Source organism: Chelonoidis abingdonii, chromosome 1, assembly GCF_003597395.2.
Source record: "Chelonoidis abingdonii isolate Lonesome George chromosome 1, CheloAbing_2.0, whole genome shotgun sequence".
NCBI classification, from domain to species: domain Eukaryota; kingdom Metazoa; phylum Chordata; order Testudines; family Testudinidae; genus Chelonoidis; species Chelonoidis abingdonii.
This window is the reverse complement of record NC_133769.1, coordinates 323,816,107-323,838,883: the sequence shown is the minus strand read 5'-3', so window position 1 is coordinate 323,838,883 and position 22,777 is coordinate 323,816,107. Positions and strand designations below refer to the sequence as shown.

The window sequence follows — 22,777 nt, the reverse complement described above, 5'->3', positions numbered from 1 at the left end:
TGTTATTGCAGTATAGTGTAACTACTCAATATTCCTCAATTGAGAGTTCAGCACCATCGCATAATCGGGCATGCAGGTGTAGGTGGTCCTTCACCTCCTTTACTGGGCTCCCAAGGAGGGTGTGAGTATGTTTAGGTTTAAGGTACTTATAATATGAAATGTTCCTAGCTCAGGAGTTTTGATTCTTTTTACTGGTTTTGACAGTTATAAGTTCATTGCATTCCTTGTTTTTATGTTAATGGCAATAAAGATTTTATCAATTTTGGTATTGTCCTCAGTGTATGATTCTTACAAAACACCCCGCGAATCCTCTTCCAATATGAACTCTCTGAGTTCTTAAACTGTGTGTCTGATTGGATAAGAACCAATAAATCTTCTGGTCGGATGCAATCAGTGGTGGCTAAAATTCACCACTCAATAGCGTCAACATTGGCTAAACTTTTCTGTAGTAGGTGACTGCCTCAGGCTGATTTCATTTTTGGTAGTTTCAGCAAAAACAGTTCAGCCATTTTCAAGAGAAGTTAGAAAAAAATGTCATTTTGCCCATGTTAAAGTATTCTTACAGAGCTGTTTCACTGAGAGCTCTTGTACCTTCATGCTTTGGATAGGGACTTGAAATTTGACATCAGCGGTGCCTTCGTGTTCCCGTGAGAAGCTTCCAAATTGACCCAGTTGAGCCTGTTGAAAATTGCAGCAGCCATGGACTCAATAAGGGCTTGTTGCAGTTTGGCAGCTATTTCAAACATTTCTCTGCACTGAGGCATGCCAGCCAGGGCAGGGCAATGAGCAAGATTCTCCCTGTGATTAGTGCTTTGGGCTGCTGTAGCAAGGGGCACTGGAAGTGAGGCAGGGAGACTCTCTCTCTCCTGTGCTCTCAGTCTCTACCTACTGGTGCGCCAGGCAGTGGAGGAGGAGCAGCCTGACTCAAATGGAACAACAGCTGGACCTGAAGGGGGAAGGCAGCTAGAGGAATAGGGTGGGTTAAGGAGCCTGAAGGGGGCAGAGTATGGACATGTGTGGCAGAGAACTGGGGCTGAGATGATGAGCTCTGGGGGAGAGGACTGGGACAGGCTAGGCAGAAAAAGTTAGAACAAGTGTTTCTGAGCTGCCCTCTTTGCCAGCTGTGCTATCTGAACACATTAAATAATGAAAGAGTGATCAGAGCAGGAGGACTTGACCAAGAGTCTCCTGCCCCTAGGTGGGTGCCTGTCCTAAACAGATAGTTAAGGGTTAATGTCTCTTTTACCTGTAAAGGGTTAACAGCTCAGTAAACCTGGCTAACACCTGCCCAGGGCCAATCGGGGAACAAGATACTTTCAAATCTGTGGGGAGGAAGTCTTGTTTTGCTGTTGTGTTTGTTCTTTGTTCTCTCTTGGAGCTAAGAGGGGCCAGCGTGCAACCAGATCTTTCTCCATCTTTCTAAAACAATCTCTCATGTTCAAAATGTAAGATAGGAGGCGGATTAGTCTTTATGGTTGTTTTCTTTTTTTGCAATGTGTATTTTGCTGAAAGAATATTTTTACCTCTGTTTGCCGTAACTTGTAACTTAGGCTAGGAGGATTGGAGTACCTCTAGTCTATGTATAAGCTTAGACCCTGTAACGTTTTCCATCTTGGTTTTACAGAGATATTTTTACTTTTTTTTAGATCTGATTGATTTTTTTCCTTGTGTAAGACTCAAGGGGATTGGGTCTGACTCACCAGGATTTGCTGGGGAAAAGGAGGGTGGGTGGGAAGGTTATTTCCTTCTGTTTTAGGCTCCAAGGAGTTTGGATCAGTGTATCTCCCCGGGAGGGGGAAGGAGGGGAAATGGTTTATTTCCCTTTGTTTAAGACCCAGGGGTTTGGTCTTGGCTTGTCCCCGCGGAAGATTTTGGGGAGACCGGGAGTGTAATCCTAGACACTGGAATTTTCTGGTTAGTGGCAGCGCTTCAGATCTAAGAACTAGAAATTAAGCTTAGAAGGTACATGCAGGTTCCACTTCAGTTTCTGGGGCACCGTAAAGTTCATAATCGTTGGGTGATGGTGGCTGTGCTACCCGATCGCGCTGCCTGGATACTGTCTCTCCCTATGGAGTGATTCTTGCGGGCCATTGACAATAGTGTGCTCTCGATTATTCTACTCCGTACTGGGGAACTCCGTTCTCGCCGCTCAGTATTATTACTCTAGGAGGAACTGCTTGCCGTATGAGGCATGGTTATTGGGGTAACGCCTCTGTGGTTCAACTTTCCTGCTGGTCCCGGGGAATGGGGTATAGTTGCACCACTTGTCGCCAGTTCATGGATAGAGTGCGTCGCTAATTTACGTAACGGTGAGCTAAAAGTTAAGCAGGTGGAGCCTACTTGCCTCAGCCTGTCTGTTGGGACGATCAGACTCGTTAGCGCCGGCTTCGTGCTGGAGTTTATGGTCAACCTGCTCTTGCTTAGTGTGCAGATTGTGTGGTGTTGACATCTTTCTATTTGAGTTTGCGGTATCGGTCTCCTTCCTATTCTTCTGTAGCAGAGGACTGCGCTAGGACCTTTATTTAGCTTTGTGCATGGGTTGCATGCTCGTGTGTTTTTCATTTAGATATGAGTTGAGTGGCATCTTCAATTAGTGCACGGTGACTCTGTATGACACTAGCTGTGTGTAGTTCGTGAGTGATCCTATTGTCTCAGTCAATGGAAGTATTATAATTTGGGGAAGGCAAACGCTAGCTGCACGTTGTGTTCCTCTTCTATGATTTGCACTCGAAGTCTCATCGGTCATTTAGAGAGCTTTGCTTCTTCTTTATCTCCTTCCTCCGATATTTGTATGGAGTGGCGCTATTCAATCAATACCTAAATTCTTGATATTTGGTTGGGTGATATTTGATCATGGCATCGCGCCAAATATATCAGGTGGCCACTTTTGACTACTGTAATTCTCTGTGTACTTCAGTCCCTTTTGCTGTACCATGAGACGCTCCATATATCACCGCTTCCACATGCGCGCGATTCACACACTACACTCCACCACACGGGTATGTGAATACTACAATACTATGAATGTTATGTGAGGCAATATCAGGATGAGCACCACAGAAACGCCAGGAATGAAAATAGATATATCCTATATTTCAAAGCAGGGTTTGAATGCATTCGCAGTAAATACATCTTATGAACAATGAGGAGAAAGCAAAAACTTGAACAGCTTGCTGATCATGTGAAGCAGTCTCGATCCTGTCGCACTGTGCAGGAGCAGGATGTCTTGGGGGGAAATAGACCTAGTCAGTATTGAGATACGATAATTACGCTTGCATCATAATACATATGCACGAGGAGGCAAATTAGGGTCTGGCCAGAGAATTTTCAGTTCCAAATTTGAGTGTTATAACTTTCGCCATAGTAATTCCAAAAACTATATAGAAGATTGTTATTATTGTTATGCATTCCAGGTGTGGCATAGCCACTGTTCAACTGCTTACAAACAACACTAACTGCATACGAACTGAAACAAAGAATATGCAATTAAATTTGAGAGAATGACAAGGTGGGTGTAGGTATACTCTTTTATTGGGCCAGCTTTGTTGGTGGACAGGAGACTGTGTGTAAAACAGATACTTTGTCGTCTCACCAACAGAGCTTGGTCTCAATAAAAGATTACCTCACCCACCCAGTCTCTCTATATCCTAGGACCAACTGGCGTACAACAAACTATGCATAAATAAATACAAGCCATTATATTTATTCATACTATAATTTCACAATGGCAGCGTCATATCGTTTGAGTCAGAATCAGCAAGCACTATAGGATCCTCATCTAGCTTCTGGGACTGGAAGGGACCCTCAAGATGTCTTTAGTCCAGTTCCCTGCCCTTCATGCGGGACCACAACTACTGTCAGACCAATCCCTGATAGACATTTATCTTAACCTAAACTCTTACGAATATCGTCCAGAGACTGAAGTAGTCCACACCCTCTCTGAGGCAATTTATTCCAGTGTTACCGCCCTGACAGTTTACGAACCTCTTTTTCCCAATGTCAACCTAAAATCTCCCTTACTGCAGTCTTTAACGCCCATTGCTTTCTGTGTTCTATCCTTAGAGGCTAAGATGCAACAAGTTTTCGTCCCTCTTCCTGGTGGACACCCTTTTAGATACCTGAAACTGCTTTCATGTCCCCTCTCATTTTCTCCTTTTCCAAACTAACCCAACCCAATTCTTTCAGCCTTCTTCTGTAGGCTCAATGTTCTCAGACTTTAACATTCTTGTTGCTCTTCTTCTGTACCTCTTCCATTTCTCCATGTCTTCTGAATGTTGCATGCCCAGAACTGAATACAATACTCCAGTGTGGCACTAACACGCGCAGGAGCTAGCGCGGACGAAGACTTCTTGGTGTCTTTCTCTTAACCACACTGTAGATGGAAGCGCAATCTTAGATATTCGAATGTTGGATAGCTATGTTGGATATGGTCAACGCGCCTTTGTCGCCTGGTGACTACAGAGTTCGCTTGCCGGTGAATTCCATATAGGCTATGAATCCTTTCGTGTACTGATTGCTTTCATGGACAGTTGGCTTCGCTGTATCGGTGGTATGTGATGTACGTGGTCTGCTCTCTAACTTTGCACTGATGCGGATGCAGATTCTCAGGAGTGTTGGTACTCTTTTATTTGTACTATATCTCTGTCGTATATAGTCGTCCTAGGCTCGCGTATCTATGCTCTTCACTCTCATGAGCATCTGAATGTTTGATTGGTAGGCCGGCTGGAATAAAACTCGCCCGCTCCGGCAGAGCTTGCTCGTTTCCATACGCGCGCACTTAGTTTGGCCTAACATGCTACTGTCATATCTCGCGCGTGGCTACTGTCATATATAGAGACTAATCGTCGTCAGTTATGATGCCGATACTGCTAGAAGCGCGCTCTCTGCCGTCCATGAGATTTAGGAACCCTAGACTAAACCCACGTTTGAGTCATATCTTAAAACCGTTCGCAGCGGATATGGCGCAACTCAGTGCATCAGAATTATCCTCTCCTAAGTATCTACAGAGGGTTCTCCCATTGCGAGTTGATGCACCTCACCATCTGGCTTATAGATCATGCGCCGCAATTTGGTCGAGACTTGTATTTGGTGCCTCGCTCTATACGGATCATCAGATATCAGGCTCGCAGGCAGACCCTATCATGCTCGATGTCAGTTATAGGTAACTGGATAATGATGTAAATAATCCACAGGTAGTTCCCTCTATGTCCACATCTCGTTATACCTCTATCAAGAGGCATATCGGCTTAGGGTGCAATGTTGACCGAAAATGTTGTTCCTCCCTCTCTCGCGTGACGTGCAGATTCACCTCTCGCACCTTCCTTAAGATGTAGTTTGCAGCACTGATTTCCTCGCTGGTAAATATTAGCTTGCTCCTACTATTATCCTTCCCCTGGCGATCACTCGAAGTTTCTCTTCCCTGATCAGCTGTTATCCGAGGTTGGCTCTCTTTATGTGGTGCCATCGCCTACTTTATTGGTGGTAGCTGGGGGCCTACTTGGTAGTAGAGATGTATATGCGTTTGTTTAGATCATTCCTTGGAATTATATATCTACCGATCTGCCCCGTAAAATTGACTTTTCAAATAGATGATATTGCTGAGGGCTCCTATCGTCATGCTCTATTAGGGTGCTTGTTGTCTTTGACTAGGATTGACATGGCTTTCTCTATGCAATCGATCAATACTCTAGATATGACGCTTATTGCAGGAATACTTGGGCTTTTCGTAAGTGGAATTTTTACGTGTTCTTTTTTTGGTTTTATGTTGCTCATCTACGCTTCCTTCTTCTCCTCGACATTACGCGCTGTACGCTAGTGTTACGTTCCTCAGACGTTCTCATTTGCAATGAGAACACACACCCGAATATCATTAAGTAGTCATAAGCATCTCTGCTTATTTTCAGTTCCTGTTATAGTTTCCCTCGTCACTTGAGAAAGTGGGTCCTCCTTCATGTCCTTGGTTCTCTTTTGTCTAACTCTCTCATGTCTTGATAACAAGTCTTCTTGGTTTCCCTTTTTCCCATAGTTGTTTGAGCTCTTTTTGTGTTTTGCTCTTCTCTTCTATGCCCCTTGTCATTCCTTGTGTGTGCCCTAATTATATCCATCCTTTGTAATCTGTTCCTAAGTTCGGGCCCTATTTGTTTATTGGACTCTTTTTATTCTTTTTTAGATCATGCAAGATCCTGCTGTTGGTTAAGCCAAGGTGGGTCTTTTGCCTTTACAATCTATTCTATCTTTCGCTACCCTTTGCGCTAGCTATTGCTTTTGGGCCCTTAATAGTGTTCCTTTGAAAAAAAACCCTGCCAACTCTCCTCAAGTATGTATTTTTCCCCTCAGTCTTCTATTTCTGCATTGTGGTCACTTACCTATCAACAGCCTCTGGCTTAGTCCTCTAAAAAATCCACACTTACCGTGAAATCCATTGTCTCTATTTTGACCTGTACTCCCTGTCTACCCTCCTTGAATTGCAAACTCTTGCTTACTGATCCCTTTGCACCCAGCTGCCTCATCTCTCACTTTTCAAATTCAATGAAGTTCTCCCTATTTGTTAACAATCAAGTCCTAGAACCAGCTTTCCTCCCTAGGTGGCTTTTTCACCTTCTGAAATAAAAGTTGTCTGCATATGCGTCACAAGAAACTTATGGCAGTCTATCCCCGCGGAGATTTATTTCTTCCCAAATAATGGCATGTTGAGTCCACTATCACCTCAAATCTGGGCAAATTATGTAATATATATAGTCTGTTTAAAAAAAACCTCATCCACCTCTTCCACCTGGTTAGGTGGCCTGAGTAGACTCCTAGCACGACATCACCCTTGTTTTTTTACCCCTTTTACCTAACCACAGAGACTCTAAACACTTCCGTCTCCTATGTCCATCTCCACCTCAGTCCAGTGTGTACATTTTTAATATAACAAGGCAATACTCCTCCCTTTTTCCCCCTGTTTATCCTTCCTGAGCAAGCTGTACCCATCCACCACCAACATCTCCAATCATGTGTATTATCTCACCAACGTTTCAGTGATCAACAATGTCATAGTTGTATTTATTTATTAGCACTTCCAGTTCTTCCTCCTTATTACCCATACTTCTTGCATTTGTATATAGGCATCTAAGATACTGGTTTGATCTTGACTCCCAGTTTTGCCCTGACCTTCCTTTCTCTCTGCCATTATAGCCCACGCTCCCTCTTGTTTCCGACCCATCTCCCAGGTCTCCATGTTCCCCACTTACCTGTGGGCTTTGCTCACCTGTCAGTTTAAAAAAACAACAACAACAAAAAAAATCAATATTACTGAGTTTCAAGATGTGAAGAAAAACACTCAAATCCATAGAGCAATGAATTTCAGTCAGTCATTCTTCAAATGTGGTAGTCTAATGGTCCAGATTTATGGCCAGATTAAAACTATCCAAGGTCCATGGTTAAATTTAGTGATCCCTGACTTCAATTGGACTTAAACAGGTAGCTACATCAGGGCCTAAACTTCTCCACTGAATTGTCTTTAGAGTAAATTCCAGTATACTAGATAGTCTTTAAAAATAAGGTCATCTAATCAATAGTGTATGTGATAAATCTCTCAAAAGTAATGACAATTTATTTTTCCAGTCTTGAACTGACACTGATAATAACAAAGTCACACCAGAGAAGGAACCTGTTAGTGAATTCTGAACAGTCAAATGAAAATGTTAGTGTAACAAGAATCTTACCTGAACACAACCTGCCTACCAGGAGAGCTGCCAGCTTTTTGGCTGCCCTAGGCAGCAGAAGGTTCCACCCCCGAAACGCCACCCCCGACAGAAGCGATGGAAGGTCTGGCCGCCGAGGTCACCGCCCCCCAAATGTTAGTGCCCTAGGCAACCGCCTAGGTCACCTAATGGATTGTGCTGGCCCTGCTGCCTAGGTAAGAATAATAAGCACAGAAACTACTAAAAGCCCACTTAGATCATTATATTAAGTATACCCATTAATTTAATAAACAGAAGAAAAGAGTAAGAGCTGATTTTGCACCTTGCAATCCAGCCCGAATAAGGAGCACCGCATAATTGCCTAGTACTACCAGAAGCAGAGTAGAAACCAGAGTGTTACTCTTAGTCACACTCTGCTTCCCAATCACCCTGGCTCAAAGGGGTGGGGAGGAAGTAACACTCCACAAGCCCCTTCCTAGCATAACTTCCTTCCTCCTCCACTGCAGCCTCGCTGTGCTGCCTGGAGCAGTGAGAAGAGTAGAGCCAAGGCTCTGTCCACTCCCTGCTCTTGCTCATCCACTCGTTGGCCAACTGCATGGGAGGGGAAGTAGCAGCTGCTTTCCCCTACAACACATGTTTATGCCAATAGCCCATTCAGTGGATGAAAGGGTACCTTAAATGTGGGCCTCGCAGGGGAGGGGAATGTGAGACTTAAATACTCTACCTTTTCACCTCTGTAAGACAAAGGAATAAATATATAGGAGCCCCCAAACCTCTTCTACTTTCACTCATAATAATGATGATGATTAGCTGCTATATAACTGTTTCTTGAACCTTTGTTTCGCTGGAAGTCAGGAAATGAAAACAAACCAGCAAGCTAAGGGTTAAAAGTATTCTTCCTGCCTCTGTCATTCTTCTGAATCCCTAGTTAACTTTCAAGGACTGCTGGTGTGATTGTCATTCAGGGCTGCAGCATAAATATCAGCTTTGGGGAGAAGGAAAGTTGGACAACTGTTCATCTCAGTGTGGTCTTATTTATTACTACGGATGGGCAGCTGATCAGCCAGCCAGCAAATAAAGACATATTTAGACCAGCCTAAATTCCATGCCTTTCATTGATGAAAAGTGGAAGAAAGGCCACAGGGATATTTACTGAGGCCACAGAGGCCAAGACTAAGATAAACACAAAGACAAATAAATACAAATGCAAGGGCAGAAAGCCAAGAGATATAAAACCATCTGAGGAACAGGGTATATTTGGAATCTGCTATCTCCACAGATATTATTTGTACACATTTTGTTATCTTGTCAAATGAACCATGTAATCAGATAAAGGGCACCTTTACCACAAACTCACCAGCATATAATAATAGAATTAATAATATATAAATTATGGCAGTGCATTAAGTCAGGACTTAAGTATTACAGCCACTTTAGCTAAAAAGCCTGACTCCATCAATTTTAATCCAAGTTCCTTTATAAAGTTGGCTGCTGCTCTGTGGCAGTCTGCCCAGGCCTTCTGCTCACTCAAGCAGTAGTTGAGGTCTGTTTGACAGAAAATGGCTAACCCAGTGTCCCAGCTGAATGCTCTGCTGGCATGTGCTTTTAACAAAGCACTAACCAGATTACATGTAAGGAGATATTAATATTCTTTATCTTTATGCTTTTTCAGAACTATCAAGTTTAGAAATAAGCAAGTAGGATTCTAGGGCTCTGTGTCCCTACCCACAACCAGATATTACTCCACAAATACAAGTTCTTTGCCATAGCTAAATAGTCTGTACTAAGTCTTCAAAAACAAGCATGTAATTTGTATCCATTATTTTAAGTATTTGAATCTGTGGACATTTTGTGGGCACAATTTAGATGCCTACATTAGAAAAATGTGCCCTATATATTCCAATACCAGCATGTTACAAAGTCCTAGATGGTGTCCTTCAAATGATCTACAAGACAATAGAATGTAGTTGAAGAATCCATGTTTTGCAAATTAATCTTCATTACATTTGACATGTTTGCCTTGCATTGATAGTGTATTAAATTATCTTGGTGCCATCTAGATCTTTTCATCTTCAATGTGTTTTATAAACATTAACTAATCATCTGTTTACATGTGTAAAATCAACATGCTACTGCCATCTGGTTCTCAGAATGACTCCAGTCACTCCTGAAGGGGACGATTTATTGAGTCTCCTCTGACTTGATTTGAGGGATTAAGATTCTAGGGGCCAGATTTTCAAAGGTATCTGGGTCCCAAAAGTTGCAGACAGATTGCAAAGTGAGTCAGGCACCTGACCTGCTTAGGCACTTTTGAACATCCCATTAGGAGCTTATTTACATCATTAGGTGCCTAAATACATTTGAAAATCTGGCCCCAACCCCCCAACAATTAGAAATACAGTGGGTGGATGTTGGGATGTAATTGGGCAGTTTACTTCTTAATTTGGCTCTGGTAATTTTGAAGTCTCCCCTTGCAGGGTATGTCTTTACTGCAGTGTTAACAGGGCTCTTACCCAGGTTTTAATCCAAACTCCCTACCATCCACACACAAAAACCTTTCCCTCAGTTTCCACCTCCTTTGAATCCCACTCGCTTAGCCAGCTGAGGGTCTAGTTCACAATGCTCTACATGACTGGGTTACTGTCCCTAGGGTGGGTGAGGAAGGGCATGGGAATGGATTGCCCTCCCCATGACCTGCTCTGGCTCTGTAACATCCAGGGGAGAGATCTCCCTGCCTCCTCCATACCGGGATCTGTCTCACTTCTTACTGCTGGGTTCGCTAATAGTACCTGAAAGAGCCATCAATAATTGAGGAGCTGTCACATACAGGAACTTTTCGAAGTTACAAAAACAAAGCACGAGCACTTTGGTACTTCGGCTGTAGAGGAGGTGGGTGTGTAATGTGCACACGCAGCGCTATAGGGAGGGGACACAGACCAAAACTGGGCAGAGAGCAGACACCCAAGTGCCCAGCGGGCGCACAAAGCGCTGGCTAGAGCACACAGCTGTATTAGGCACTAATGCACACCCACTCTGCTGTATCAGCCCGGCTCCCACAGCTGCAGCCCGCACGAATGCCCCGGGCCCCGCAGAGCGAGCGAAGTTGCTGTTGCATAGCGCGAGCTGCCAGACAGGTGACTGCCTGAGCAGGGCCGGGACAGGACCCCACTGGCAGCGGGCACTGCTCCGGCAGGAGCGCCTGAGGGGAGCCAGGGCAGGGACTCTCACTCCCCCGCTCCCCGGGGCAGAGCGCGCGGGGCGGCGGCGCGGGACTGACCTGCCAGCCGTCTCTCGCGGACGTTTCTCCACAGTACATCCCAGGCTTTTGCGGTGGAGTCCCGCAGCTGCTCGCTGAACGACCGCCGGAGCTGGGGCTGGGCAGACTCGCGCTTGCCGCTCATCGTCGAGCCCCCGGCATCACCGTGGGCTCCCCACTGCAGGTCCCGCTCCGCGCCCGCTGGGGCTCAGGCGTCCCGGGACGCGCGGCGGCGGCAGCCGGCTACCGGCAGCCGCAGATGGGTGCGTGTGTCAGAGCCCCGGCACGAGGCGTTGCCCGGCGTCACGGCAGCTCCGGGATGCTCGGCTAACCTGTGAGCTTCTCCCCGCGGCTCGCCCCGCTCCCCCTCCCTGCGGGCGCCGAGCCGAGCCGAGCCGAACCTGGCTCCTTGCGGCCCCGCTCGCGGAGCGCCCAGAGCACGGGCCAGATGGACAGCAACTCACCCCCCGCCCAACTCCCCTCCCAGCGCACCGGGGGCTCTGCGCTCTCTCTCCTCTCGCTGCCTTCCCGCCGGGCTATCCCCGTAGCCACTTGGCGCCAGGCTCTGCGGCGAAGGGCAGATCGCTCCCGAAGGTGTGCCCTGTCTGTGCGGGCCATTCCCGAGCCTGCCTGGGGCCGAAGCCTGGCAGAGACTTCCAAGCACCAGTCCCCGTCCGGCTCCCATGGTCCCAAGTAAGAGCGGCAGGAACTTGCCCTAGCTGAGAGCAGTTTTGGTCTTTACTATCCGAACAGATTAGCTGAAACACCTTCAGGATGTTCTGTTAATCAGTTACACACCCCGGCTAGGCTAGGGCTCCCTCTCAGCATGTCCCCCCCGCCCCCCGCCAACTCCCTGCACTGCCTCAACCCCACCACCGCAGCCCCCACCTGCTGGGGCGCTAGTGTCAGGGGAAACCCCACAAACATGTAATGGAGACCTGCCACCACTCCTTGCAGAGCACCGCTCCCTGGCCACAGCAGGCTCACAGAAGGGAGGGCTCCGCTGCTATCTGCCAGGAATCAGCCTGGGGGGAGCCCCACTTCCACCCCCAACAGAGGTGCCTGTTGTGTGTGGGAGGGGGCTTCAGACCACCCCAGGGGAGAACTCACCCACCAACACCTTCACCTAGCCATGATGGGATGGCACCAGCAAGGCATCCCCCCCTTCCTACAGTGTCCCCTGTTCCTTTCCTCAGGGGACTCCTCATGTAGGAAATCATGCTCCAAGGCCCTTCCCCTACTCCCTAGGACCCATGCACCAAGGGGGTGGGGGTGTCAGCCCTTCCCCCACTCGCCTGGACCCCTGCTTCAAAGAAAGGTTGGCAACCACTGTTCCCTTCTAGTTTTGAGAGTGTAACAACTGCCTGGCATAACTCAAATTTATCCCCCCTCCCCAGCACCTCTTTCCTTCCCCTCTTCCCCTTTCCTCCCCTCCCTCCTCATTCCCCACTTTCAGGATCACCTCCTCCACAACTCTCACTCTGGCAGTCAATCCTTTGGCACACAGAGGAGGGGGCTCACTTCCTTAGCCCCTGACCAGCCAGGGAGCAGCTTTGGGTCCTGGACCCCCTGAGACCAAATAGTTAGAAAATCAAGTGGCTGGGGGCTCCCCTGCCCCACAACACTGGCCAATGCTGCAGTCCCTTTCCTTCTCTGGCCCTTAGCAGAGCACCAGTGGCTACCACTTCACTGGGAGCAGGAGCAAAGCTCAAGGGAGTTGGGCAGAAGGGGGTACCCATCAGGCTTTCTGAACCAATGTAAGTAGTTCTTTTAGTTGCAAGCTTTGTTAATTATGACTGTGTTGGAGAATCTGAAGGAACTCAATGTGAAATTGCAGAATTACTAACTCTGGTCATGTAACCTATCATGTAGATCAGCTTCTGAAGAGATGACTGGAGGATAGCTAATGTGATGCCAATTTTTAAAAAAAAGGCTCCAGCGGCGATCCTGGCAATTACAGGCCAGTATGGCTAACTTCAGTACTAGGCAAAAGAACAGAATGATCAGACACAGATGAACACAATTTATTGTGGAAGAGCCAACATGGTTTTTGTAAAGAGAAATCATGCCTCACCAACCTACTAGAATTCTATGAAGGGGGTCAACAAGCACGTGAACCAGGGAGATCCAGTGGATAGTGTACTTAGATTTTCAGGAAGCCTTTGACAAGGTCCCTCACCAAAGGCTTTTAAGCAAAGTAAGCTGTCATGGGATAAGAGGGAAAGTCCTCTCATGGTTAAAAGATAAGAAACAAAGGGTAGGAATAAATGGACTGTTTTCAGAATGGAGAGAGGTAAATAGTGGTGTCCCCTAGAGGTCTGTACTGGGACCAGTACTATCAGGAGCGGCACCAGGGTTTCTGGTGCCCTAGGCAGAATTCAGGGGGCAGCATTTTCTGCGCTCCCTATGGGGCACCTGGGAGCTCCAGTTCCACTCCCGTTGCACTGCCGAAGAAGGACCCTCTGCCAAAATGCCACAGGCAACATCAGCAGCCACTGAGCTGCTCAATGGCCTGCCACTGTTTTTCACGGCCAGTCGGCAGAAGCTCCTTCTTCAGTGGCATGATGGGAGCGGAACCGGAAGCTCCCTTGCGCCCCGTGGGGAGAGCACAAAATGCCACCCCCCCCGAATCCTGGCGCCCTAGGCAACCATCTAGGGTCGCCTAATGGAAGTGCCAGCCCTGAGTACTATTCAACATATTCATAAATGATCTGGAAAAGGGGATAAACAGTAGGACGGCAAAATTTGCAGATGATTAGGGTGACCAGATGTCCTGATTTTATAGGGACAGTCGTGATTTTGGGGGCTTTTTCTTATATAGGCACCCCCCATCCCCTATCTGGTCACCCTACAGGTGATACAAAACTCCTCAAGATAGTTAAGACCAAAGTAGACTGCGAAGAGTTACAAAAGGATCTCACAAAACTGGATGACTGGGCAACAAAATGGCAGATGAAATTCAATGTTGATAAATGCAAAGTAATGCACACTGGCAAAGATAATCCAAACTATTCATATAAAATAATGGGGTCTAAATTACTTGTTATCACTCATGAAAGAGATCTGGGAGTCATTGTGGATATTTCTCTGAAAACATCTACTCTATGTGCAGTGGCAGTGAAAAAAGCTAACAGAATACTGCGAATCATTAAGAAAGGGATAGCTAATAAGAGAAAATATATTACTTTATATAAATTTCTGGTACACCCATATTTTGAATACTGCATGCAGATCTGGCCATCCATCTCAAAAAAGATATATTGGAATTGGAAAAGGTATAGAAAAGGGCAACAAAAATGAGGAGGTATGGAACAGCTTCTGTACAAGGAGAGATTAATAAGACAGACTTTTCAGTTTGGAAAAGAGACAACTAAAGGGGCATATGATAGAGGTGTATAAAATCATGACTGGTATGGAGAAAGTAAATAATGAAGTGTTATTTACTCCTCATAATACCAGAACTAAGGGATCACCAAATGAAATTAATAGGCAGCAGGTTTAAAACAAACAAAAGGAAGTATTTCTTCCCATAACACACAGTCAATCTGTGGAACTCTTTGCCAGAGGAGGTTGTGATGGCCAAGGCTATAACAGGGTTCAAAAAAGAGCTAGATAAATTCATGTAGGGTAGGTCCATCAAGGGCTATTAGCTAGGATGAGCATTGATGCAAAACCATGCTATGTGTCCCTAGTCTCTGTTAGCCAGAAGCTAGGAATGGGTGATGAGAGATAGATCACTTAATGATTATCTGTTCTCTTCATTCCCTCTGAAGCACTTGGCATTGGCTACTGTTGAAAGACAGGATACTGGGCTAGACTGACCACTGGTCTGACCCAGTATGGCTGTTCCTAAATTCTTATGTCTGTGCGTCAGTGCCAGCGCTTGGGTTAGTGGTATCTAACGTGAGTGCCCTGCACCAGGAGCAGTGAAAACTCACTAAAAGTGGGGGGCCACTGGTACCTGAGCCATGGCCATGCCCCCACCACTCCTTGCCCCTGCAGCCTTGCCTCCTTTTCTCCCTGAGGCCCTGCTCCTGCACTGCCTCTTCCCCCTAAGATGCCACCTCTTCTCCTGTTCTGGCAGCCCTGCCTTGCACCATACCAGGCACCTAGCTTGGTAAGAAGCTGTCACATTGAACATTAACAGAGATTCCTATGTAGTTTAAATAAAAATAGAACCTGTTATATCAGCCTTGCCCAGAGACTGGGGGCTAAAAGCAACAAACAGATGGAACCAGTGTTACTGCTCAGTTAGTTTTTACAATCCCAAGATGATCTGTGCAGAAGCTTTTGCATAGGGCTGTTGTCTCAAAAGAATAATTGAGATTTGCCTGAATTTCTATCTGAGCTTTACATTTTAATATAGTATTGCTCTGAAATAGTTTTTCTGTATTGTCCCCAATAATCTTGAGAGAACACAGTGTTTGTAGAAGACTCCAGGCACCAGCAAAGGAATCAGGTGCCTGGGGCAGCCAATAGAAAGGGGCGGTACTTCGTCCATTATTGGGGCGGCATGCCTCGGTCTTCGGTGGCAATTCGGCAGCGAGTCCTTCACTCCTTCTCTTCCTCTTTGGCAGCAGTTCAGTCGGATTTCTCTTTTTTTTCTTTTTCTTTGACACTTGGGGCGGCAAAAAAGCTGGAGCTGGCCCTGCTCTACTGTCCAGTCCCAAATTCATCTACTGTAATGGTAGAGCAGAGACAGAAGCCATACAGATTTTTGCAACTCCAAACTCCCATGCACCTCAACCTTGATTGGGAGAGACACAGCCTCTAGGGAAGACGGATGCTTCTGCCTCTCTACCCATTTAATTTGTTTTCCTACTGATACTCAGGGCCACCCAGAGGGGGGGCAAGTGGGACAATTTTCCCCAGGCCCTGTGCCCCACAGGGGCCCCCACAAGAGTTTTTCGGGGCCCCTGGAGCGAGGTCCTTCACTCGCTCTGGGGGCCCTGGAAAACTCTCACGGGGCCCAGGCCCCCGGAGCTTCTTCCTCTCCTGGTCTTCGCCGGTGGGGGGTTCTTCCACTCCAGGGCGGAAGGATCCCCTGCCACCGAATTACCGCCGAAGTGGGGGCCCCCTGCCACCGAAGACCGCAAGCCCCCAGAATCCTCTAGGTGGCCCTGCTGATACTGCCAATAAGTGTGTGCTGTGAGCGATGTTTGCTTTGTGAAAGGGGCTCCTGTCCAGCAGGAACTAGATTGACATCAGCAATTCATTTCCCACAGAATACTGAACAGTCATTCAAGGGTCACTAGGGACATGGGCTGGATTTGAAACCATAACCTAGATATGAAATGTTCTGTATCACTTTACCAACTTGTTGCTCCAAATACCCATTCAACACCCTCAAATATTGTTAATGGTTTTCCTACCACATAGTTTACATCTCATCTCCTTTTATGTCCAGCTGTCTTGTCTGTTACTAGTCCTCTTTTCTTCAGCTATTCCCTAAGGTGACCAAAAGGGGAGTATAAAGATGTTTGTATCCCATACATTCACCACAATCTAGTCCTTGTGTTTTCAGCAACGCCTCATAAACAAACTTGTGGGTTGTTTTACTGTTCAAAAAGCTAAATCAGGAGTTTATTATAGTTCCACTTTAACCTTCTGACCAATAAAGCAAGCCTCAAACCCCAGCCCTTAATGAAGATCTGAAAAGAAATGGGGGGCCAACACTCTGTGGAGGATTTAGAGGGAGACAACAGGACACAAAAGGAGATTGTACTTAGGTGAAGGAAAGTGTTAAAATTCAGGGCTTGAAAAACCACTACTTCTTGGTGAGTCAGAAACTTTCCTAGGAGGAGGATAGGGCTTAATCGATCAGTTTCAGAAATATTTCAACTGTCCTTTTAAAATGTCAATTTAATCTGTCCAAAATGTTTCTAGCCCTTATGGTGTTAATGAAAACATCTTTATAAATGTTAATCAAAATTAAACCAATGCAGTGCTGTCTTCCTGGAGTTGTACTCCGCCTTATAGCTCTCCATGAGCAGCAACAGAATAAAACTAACAAGACTATTCCCAACTGTGTAGGGTACAGGGCATCTGACAAGAATCACATCAGTTTCACTCTCCTGTTGCTGGTGGGGGAGAAAGGAGATCAGCAGCAAAAGCAGATACTATGCTTGTATCAGGAGGGGGACAAAAATGTGGATGAACTCTCCCATTCATTAGCCAGCATATTTAGATATTACTCTTTCAATGACCTAAAGAAGAGCTCTGTGGAGCTGAAAATCTTGTCTTTTTCTGTTTATTGGTCAAATAAAAGATATTACTTCACCCACCTTGTCCCTTTAATGAAAGTAGGCTGTCCAGTAATCTGATTTTCAAAAAGGGATTCATTTTGATATATTTCACCTATATCAACAATTACTGTAAGGGCATGCTCCAAGATGCTCCAAGAAGTGCATTTGTAACTGACAATTCGTATGTCTATGTTTTTTCACTTCCTGTTATGATTTTAGTAAACATGAGTAGGAGGTAAAGTTTTGGTTAACCACTTTCTTAATTTTCAGCAGTAGACATTAGAATGAACGAGTACACAACAGATCGATGCTAGTGTGTCTACAGCATAAAACACTTTCATTATCCAAAACAAGCCAGATAACCAAGCCAGAGAAAAAGTGACACATTTTCCACTGAATCAGCATTTAAGCTGCTTGGTACTAGTCATTCCAAAATGGTTTAATTTGTGGTTATTCAATAATGATGATGAGCAGAAAAGGAGAAAATTCCCAGCTGCCACTCGAATAGATTGTACTAGTACATGGTGATTTGGTTTTGCTTATTGCCAATGAAACACACACAGGAATGAAAACTATTTCATTTTTTTAAACTTCCAGTCAGTCTTCACTCATGGTATGTAAAAGGTTGGGGGCAGAACCATGCTATAACTGCAACTCTATTCTGCTGTGATTGTGGCACAAAATATCTAATTTATGTATATAGCTATTTATAGTACCCGCAATCACCAAGGTAATTAGATGCCAGGTTAATTAGCATGAGATGATAATCTGCCCTCAAACTAACAGTATTCTTTAAAAAAAAATGGTTACAGTTTCTGTTATGGGGCCTGATCCAGCTTGCACTAAAGTCAGTGGCAAAACTCCCGCTGACAGCAAATTCAGGCCCAACGAGTGGAAAATATGATAAAACTTTGGCTTGCTAGTTGCAAGTTGCTGATAGAATAAAACAAAAGTAAAGCTGCTTTTTCTCTTTCATCTACTGTTTTGTTACTGTCACAATCAAGCTGGAAGGGCATATTGAGTGGGGTCCTGCAGGGATCGGTTCTGTTCAATACCTTCATCAATGATTTAGATAAAGGTATAAAGAGTACACTTATAAAGTTTGTGGACATTACCAAGTTGGGAGGGGTTGCAAGTACTTTGGAGGATAGGATTAAAATTCAAAATGATCTGCACAAACTGGAAAGATGGTCTGAAGTAAATAGGATAGAATTCAATAAGGACAAATGCAATGTACTCCACTTAGGAAGGAACAATCTGTTGCACACATCAAAATGGGAAATGACTGCCGAGGAAGGAGTACTGCAGAAAGGGGGTCAGACTAGATCACAAGCTACATACGAGTCAACAATGTTGCAAAAAAAGCGAACATCATTCTGGGATGTATTAGCAGGAGTGTTGTAAGCAAGGCACAAAAAGTAATTCTTCCGTTCTATTCCAAGCTGATTAGGATCAACTGAAGTATCGTGTCCAGTTCTGGGTGCTACATTTCAAGAAAGATGTGGACAAATTCGAGAAAGTCCAGAGAAGAGGGAAAAAAAAGATTAAAGGTATAGAAAACATGACTTATGAGGGAAGACTGAAAAATTTGAGTTTGTTTAATCAGAGAAGGGAAGACTGAGATGAGACATAACAGTTTTCAAATACATAAAAGGTTGTGACAGTAAGGAGGGGAAAAAATGCTCTCCTTAACCTCTGAGGATAGAAGACGCAATGGGCCAAAATTGCAACAAGGGACATTTAGGTTGGACATTAGGAAAAACTTCCTAATTATCAGAGTGGTTAAGCAGTGGAATAAATTGCCTAGGGTGGTTGTGGAATCTCCATCATTGGAGATTTTTAAGAGCAGGTTAGACAAACACCTGTCAGGGATGGTCTAGATAATACTTAGTCCTGTCTTGAGTGCAGGGGACTGGACTAGATGACCTCTTGAGGTCCCTTCTAGTCCTATGATTCTATGATTCAGTTCTGCCAACAGCTGAGTAAAGAAAATTCCCAATCTGCTGGTTTTCACCAGTTAAGGGCCAAATTCTACCACCCTTGCTCACAATGATTAATATCTCATTCTACACATTGCCTCTGAGATAAAGGGGACTACTTGCAAAGTAAAGCACTATTCAACTTGAGCAAGGTAGAATAATCTGGTTCTAAATTTGTTCAGAAGTGGAGCACTTCAATGGCACACCAACTCTTCTGCAAGGCTCCGTCTCCCTCACTCCAACTCTTTTTTCCCTCTGGGAAATAAATATATTCTTCTGTATATGGCATGAAACAGTGGCTCTCAGCCTTTCAAGACTTCTGTACCTGTTTCAGAAGTCTTATTTGTCTTGCATACCCCCAAGTTTCACCTCACTTAACAACTACTTGCTTACAAAATTAGACATAAAAATACAAAAATGTCACAGCACATTATTACTGAAAAAAATGCTTACTTTCTCATTTTTACCACAGTTATAAAATAAATCAATTGGAATATAAATATTGTACTTACATTTCAGTGTATAGTATATAAAGCAGTATAAACAAGTAGTATGAAATGTTAGTTTGTACTGACTTTGCTATTGCTTTTTATGTAACCTGCTGTAAAACTAGACAACTATCTAGATGAGCTGATATACCCTCGCAAGACCTCTGCTTGTACCTAGGGGTATGTGTATCACTGGCATAAAAGAATGGTGCAGGACCCTCCTTGAGAATGACCACATTGTAAGTGCAGGTCTACAATCCAGTTACTATTATTAATTTGTATTACCATAGTGCCTAGGAGCCCTCATCATGGACTAGAACTCCACTGTACTCAGTGCTGTACAAACACAGAACAAAAAAATGGTCCCTGTCCCAAAGATCGTACAATCTAAGTACCAGAGAAGAGACAACAGATAGATCCAGACATAGATACCAGTGGCGGTTCACGTATACAGGGTGTTGGGGCACCATCCTTCAAAAATAAAATCAAGACATTTTAAACTCTTCTACCCACTCATCAGCTTATTCCCTTTGAATTCTCCCTCCTTCACCAGGCTACTCTTGCCCACCCAAAACCTTCCTACTTTCTACTGCTTGCCCCCCAGTGGGGTGTGTGTGTGTGTGTGTAACTAAATACTGATCACAAACATAGGAAATTTGCTATGTTTGTGATTTGTATTTAGTGGCAGGGTGTTTCTCTCCACCACCCCTGTAGCAAATGCAGTTCTGATTTCCAAGATCACAGGTGGTGATTTTAAGTGGGATTTTGGGTTTTGGATTCACTGCCCAAGCGCCATGCTGCAGTATCTGCAGAGCCGCTAGGACTGGCTTGGGTGGCAGACTCTCTCCCCTTCTCTTGGGCTCTGCTGTCTGAGACTGTGAGACTCAGTGCTTCAGTGAAGGTGGAGTAGCTGCTGGAGGAGGCCTTGCCAGACAGGGCAAGAGGAGGAGGTGGTGGTGGTAAGAGAAAACGCAACAGAAGAAGACAACGACGAGGATCATAGGAAGGAGGTCCAGGCTGGCCCAGGACTGGCTGCCAATGTAATTAAAGGCCCTTGGCAGCATAGGAGGGCAACTTTCCTAGGGCTGATCCTTCCCCTTCTCCATGTTTGGACATGTGGGTCGTGCCCTGGGAGCAAGTGGGCATAGTTTTTTCTGCTATGCCCTACTTACCCCAAAATTCACTAGTTGCCACTACAAGGAAACAATAAGACAATACTGGTCAAAATAACAGGCAGTGTTCTCAACACACCAGTGGCCTAACCCTTGTCAAATTTCTTGTAGGCATGGCAACAAAGAAGAGTTGTAAGGAGAGATCTGAAGGAGCATGATGAGGTAACGTTGTGGATGTTTACAGGGAGCACCTCCCACATGTGAAAGCAGCATGGGAAAAAAAATTCAGACAAGCATCTTCACTCTAACGACTGGGTGACAGAGGCTGGGATCGGGGCTGACTGGAGTTGGGAGCTTCACAGATTCCAAATTCAGAGCCACTGTGACCATCAAGTTTGACTTCCTGTGTACACTGGCCCTAGAACTTCCTCAAAATATTTCCTTGAGCAGATCTTTTAGACAAACGTCCAGTCTTGATTGAAAAATTGTCTGTGATGGTGAATCCACCACGACCCTGGGTAAATTGTTCCAATGGTTAATTACCCTCACTGTTAAAAATGTACACCTTATTTCCAGTCTGAAATTATCTAGCTTCAGCTTCCAGCCATTGGATCATATTATACCTTTCTCTACTAGATTGATGTGCCCATTATTAAATATTTATTCCCCATGTAGGCACTTACAGACTGTAATCAAGTCACTCTTAACCTTATCTTTAAGCTAAATAAATTGAGCTCCTTGTGTCTATCAGTATAAGGCATGTTTTTTAATCCTTTCATCATTCTCATGGCTCTTCTCTGAACCCTCTACAATTTATCAATATCCTTCTTGAACTGTGAGCACACGAACAGAACACAATATTCCAGCAGCAGTTGTACCAGTGCCAAATACAGAGGTAAAATAATCTCGTCATTCCTCCTTGCGGTTCTCATTTTTATGTATTTTGGGAGCTCATTAGCTCTTTTGGCCACAGTGTCCCACTGAGAGCTCATGTTCAGCTGATTATATACTATGACCCCCAAATCTTTTTCATAGTTACTGCTTTCCAGGATGGAATCCCCCATCCTGCAAGTCTGTCCTATATTCTTTGTCCCTATACATATACCTTTACATTTAACAGTATTAAAACCCATTCTTTTTCTTGCATCCCAATTGCTTGGAATCAGTGACCTGTCCTCTTCATTATTTACCACTCCTCCAATTTATCAGTGATGGTTTTACATTTTCTTTCAGGTCATTGATAATAATGTTAAACAGTACAGGGCCAAAAAACAAATCTTGCAGGACTCCATTGGAAGCACACCCACTTGATGAAAATTCCCTGTTTACAATTACATTTTGAGATCTTTTAGATAACCAGTTTTTAATCCATTTAATGCATGCTATGTTAATTTTATATCTTTTTTAATAAAAATATCATGGGCTATCAAGTTAAATGTATTACAGAAATCAAAGTATATTACATCAAACACTATTACTTCTATCAACCAAACTCATAATCTCAAAAAAAAATCAAGTTAATTGAGGGGATTTGTTTTCATAAACCCATGTTGATTTTCTTAATTACATTACCCTCCTTTAGTTCAGTATTAATTGAGTCCTGTACCAGTTGCTGCATTATCTTGCCTGGGATCAACGTAAGGCAATAGGTGTATAATTATTCAGGTAATCCCATATACCCTTTTAAAAAATTCTGACAGCATTATAGCCTTTTTCCAGTCTTCTGGAACTTCTCCAGTGCTACAAGACCTATTCAAAATCAACATTAATGGTCTAATGAGTGCCACAGCTAGCTAGTTTAAAACTCTTGAATGCAAGTTATCTGGATCTTCTGATTTAAAAATGTCTAACTTTCATAGACTCATAGGTCAGAAGGGACCAATATGATCATCTAGTCTGACCTCCTGCACAAAGCAGGCCACAGAACCCTACCCATCTACTTCTGTAACACCCCCTAACCTATGTCCAAGTTATTGAAGTCTTCAAATTGTGGTTTGAAGACCTCAAGCTGC

At 44.6% G+C, this 22,777-nt stretch overlaps 1 protein-coding gene across 4 annotated transcripts in view; it reads right to left on the bottom strand.

Annotated features, from left to right (window-relative positions):
* Nucleotides 1-22,777, bottom strand: part of STARD13 (StAR related lipid transfer domain containing 13) — a 551,580-nt gene that overhangs the window by 243,480 nt on the left and 285,323 nt on the right. The window contains exon 1 of one of the 4 annotated variants that reach the window (XM_032791941.2): nt 10,963-11,132. The exons of 2 other annotated variants lie outside the window; for them this stretch is intronic. In XM_032791941.2, the coding sequence (XP_032647832.1) occupies nt 10,963-11,086 (124 nt within the window). In that variant the 5' untranslated portion in view covers nt 11,087-11,132. Of the gene's footprint in view, nt 1-10,962; nt 11,133-22,777 lie in introns of those variants that run through there. One more of the 4 variants, XM_032791942.2, reaches the window with a different exon arrangement.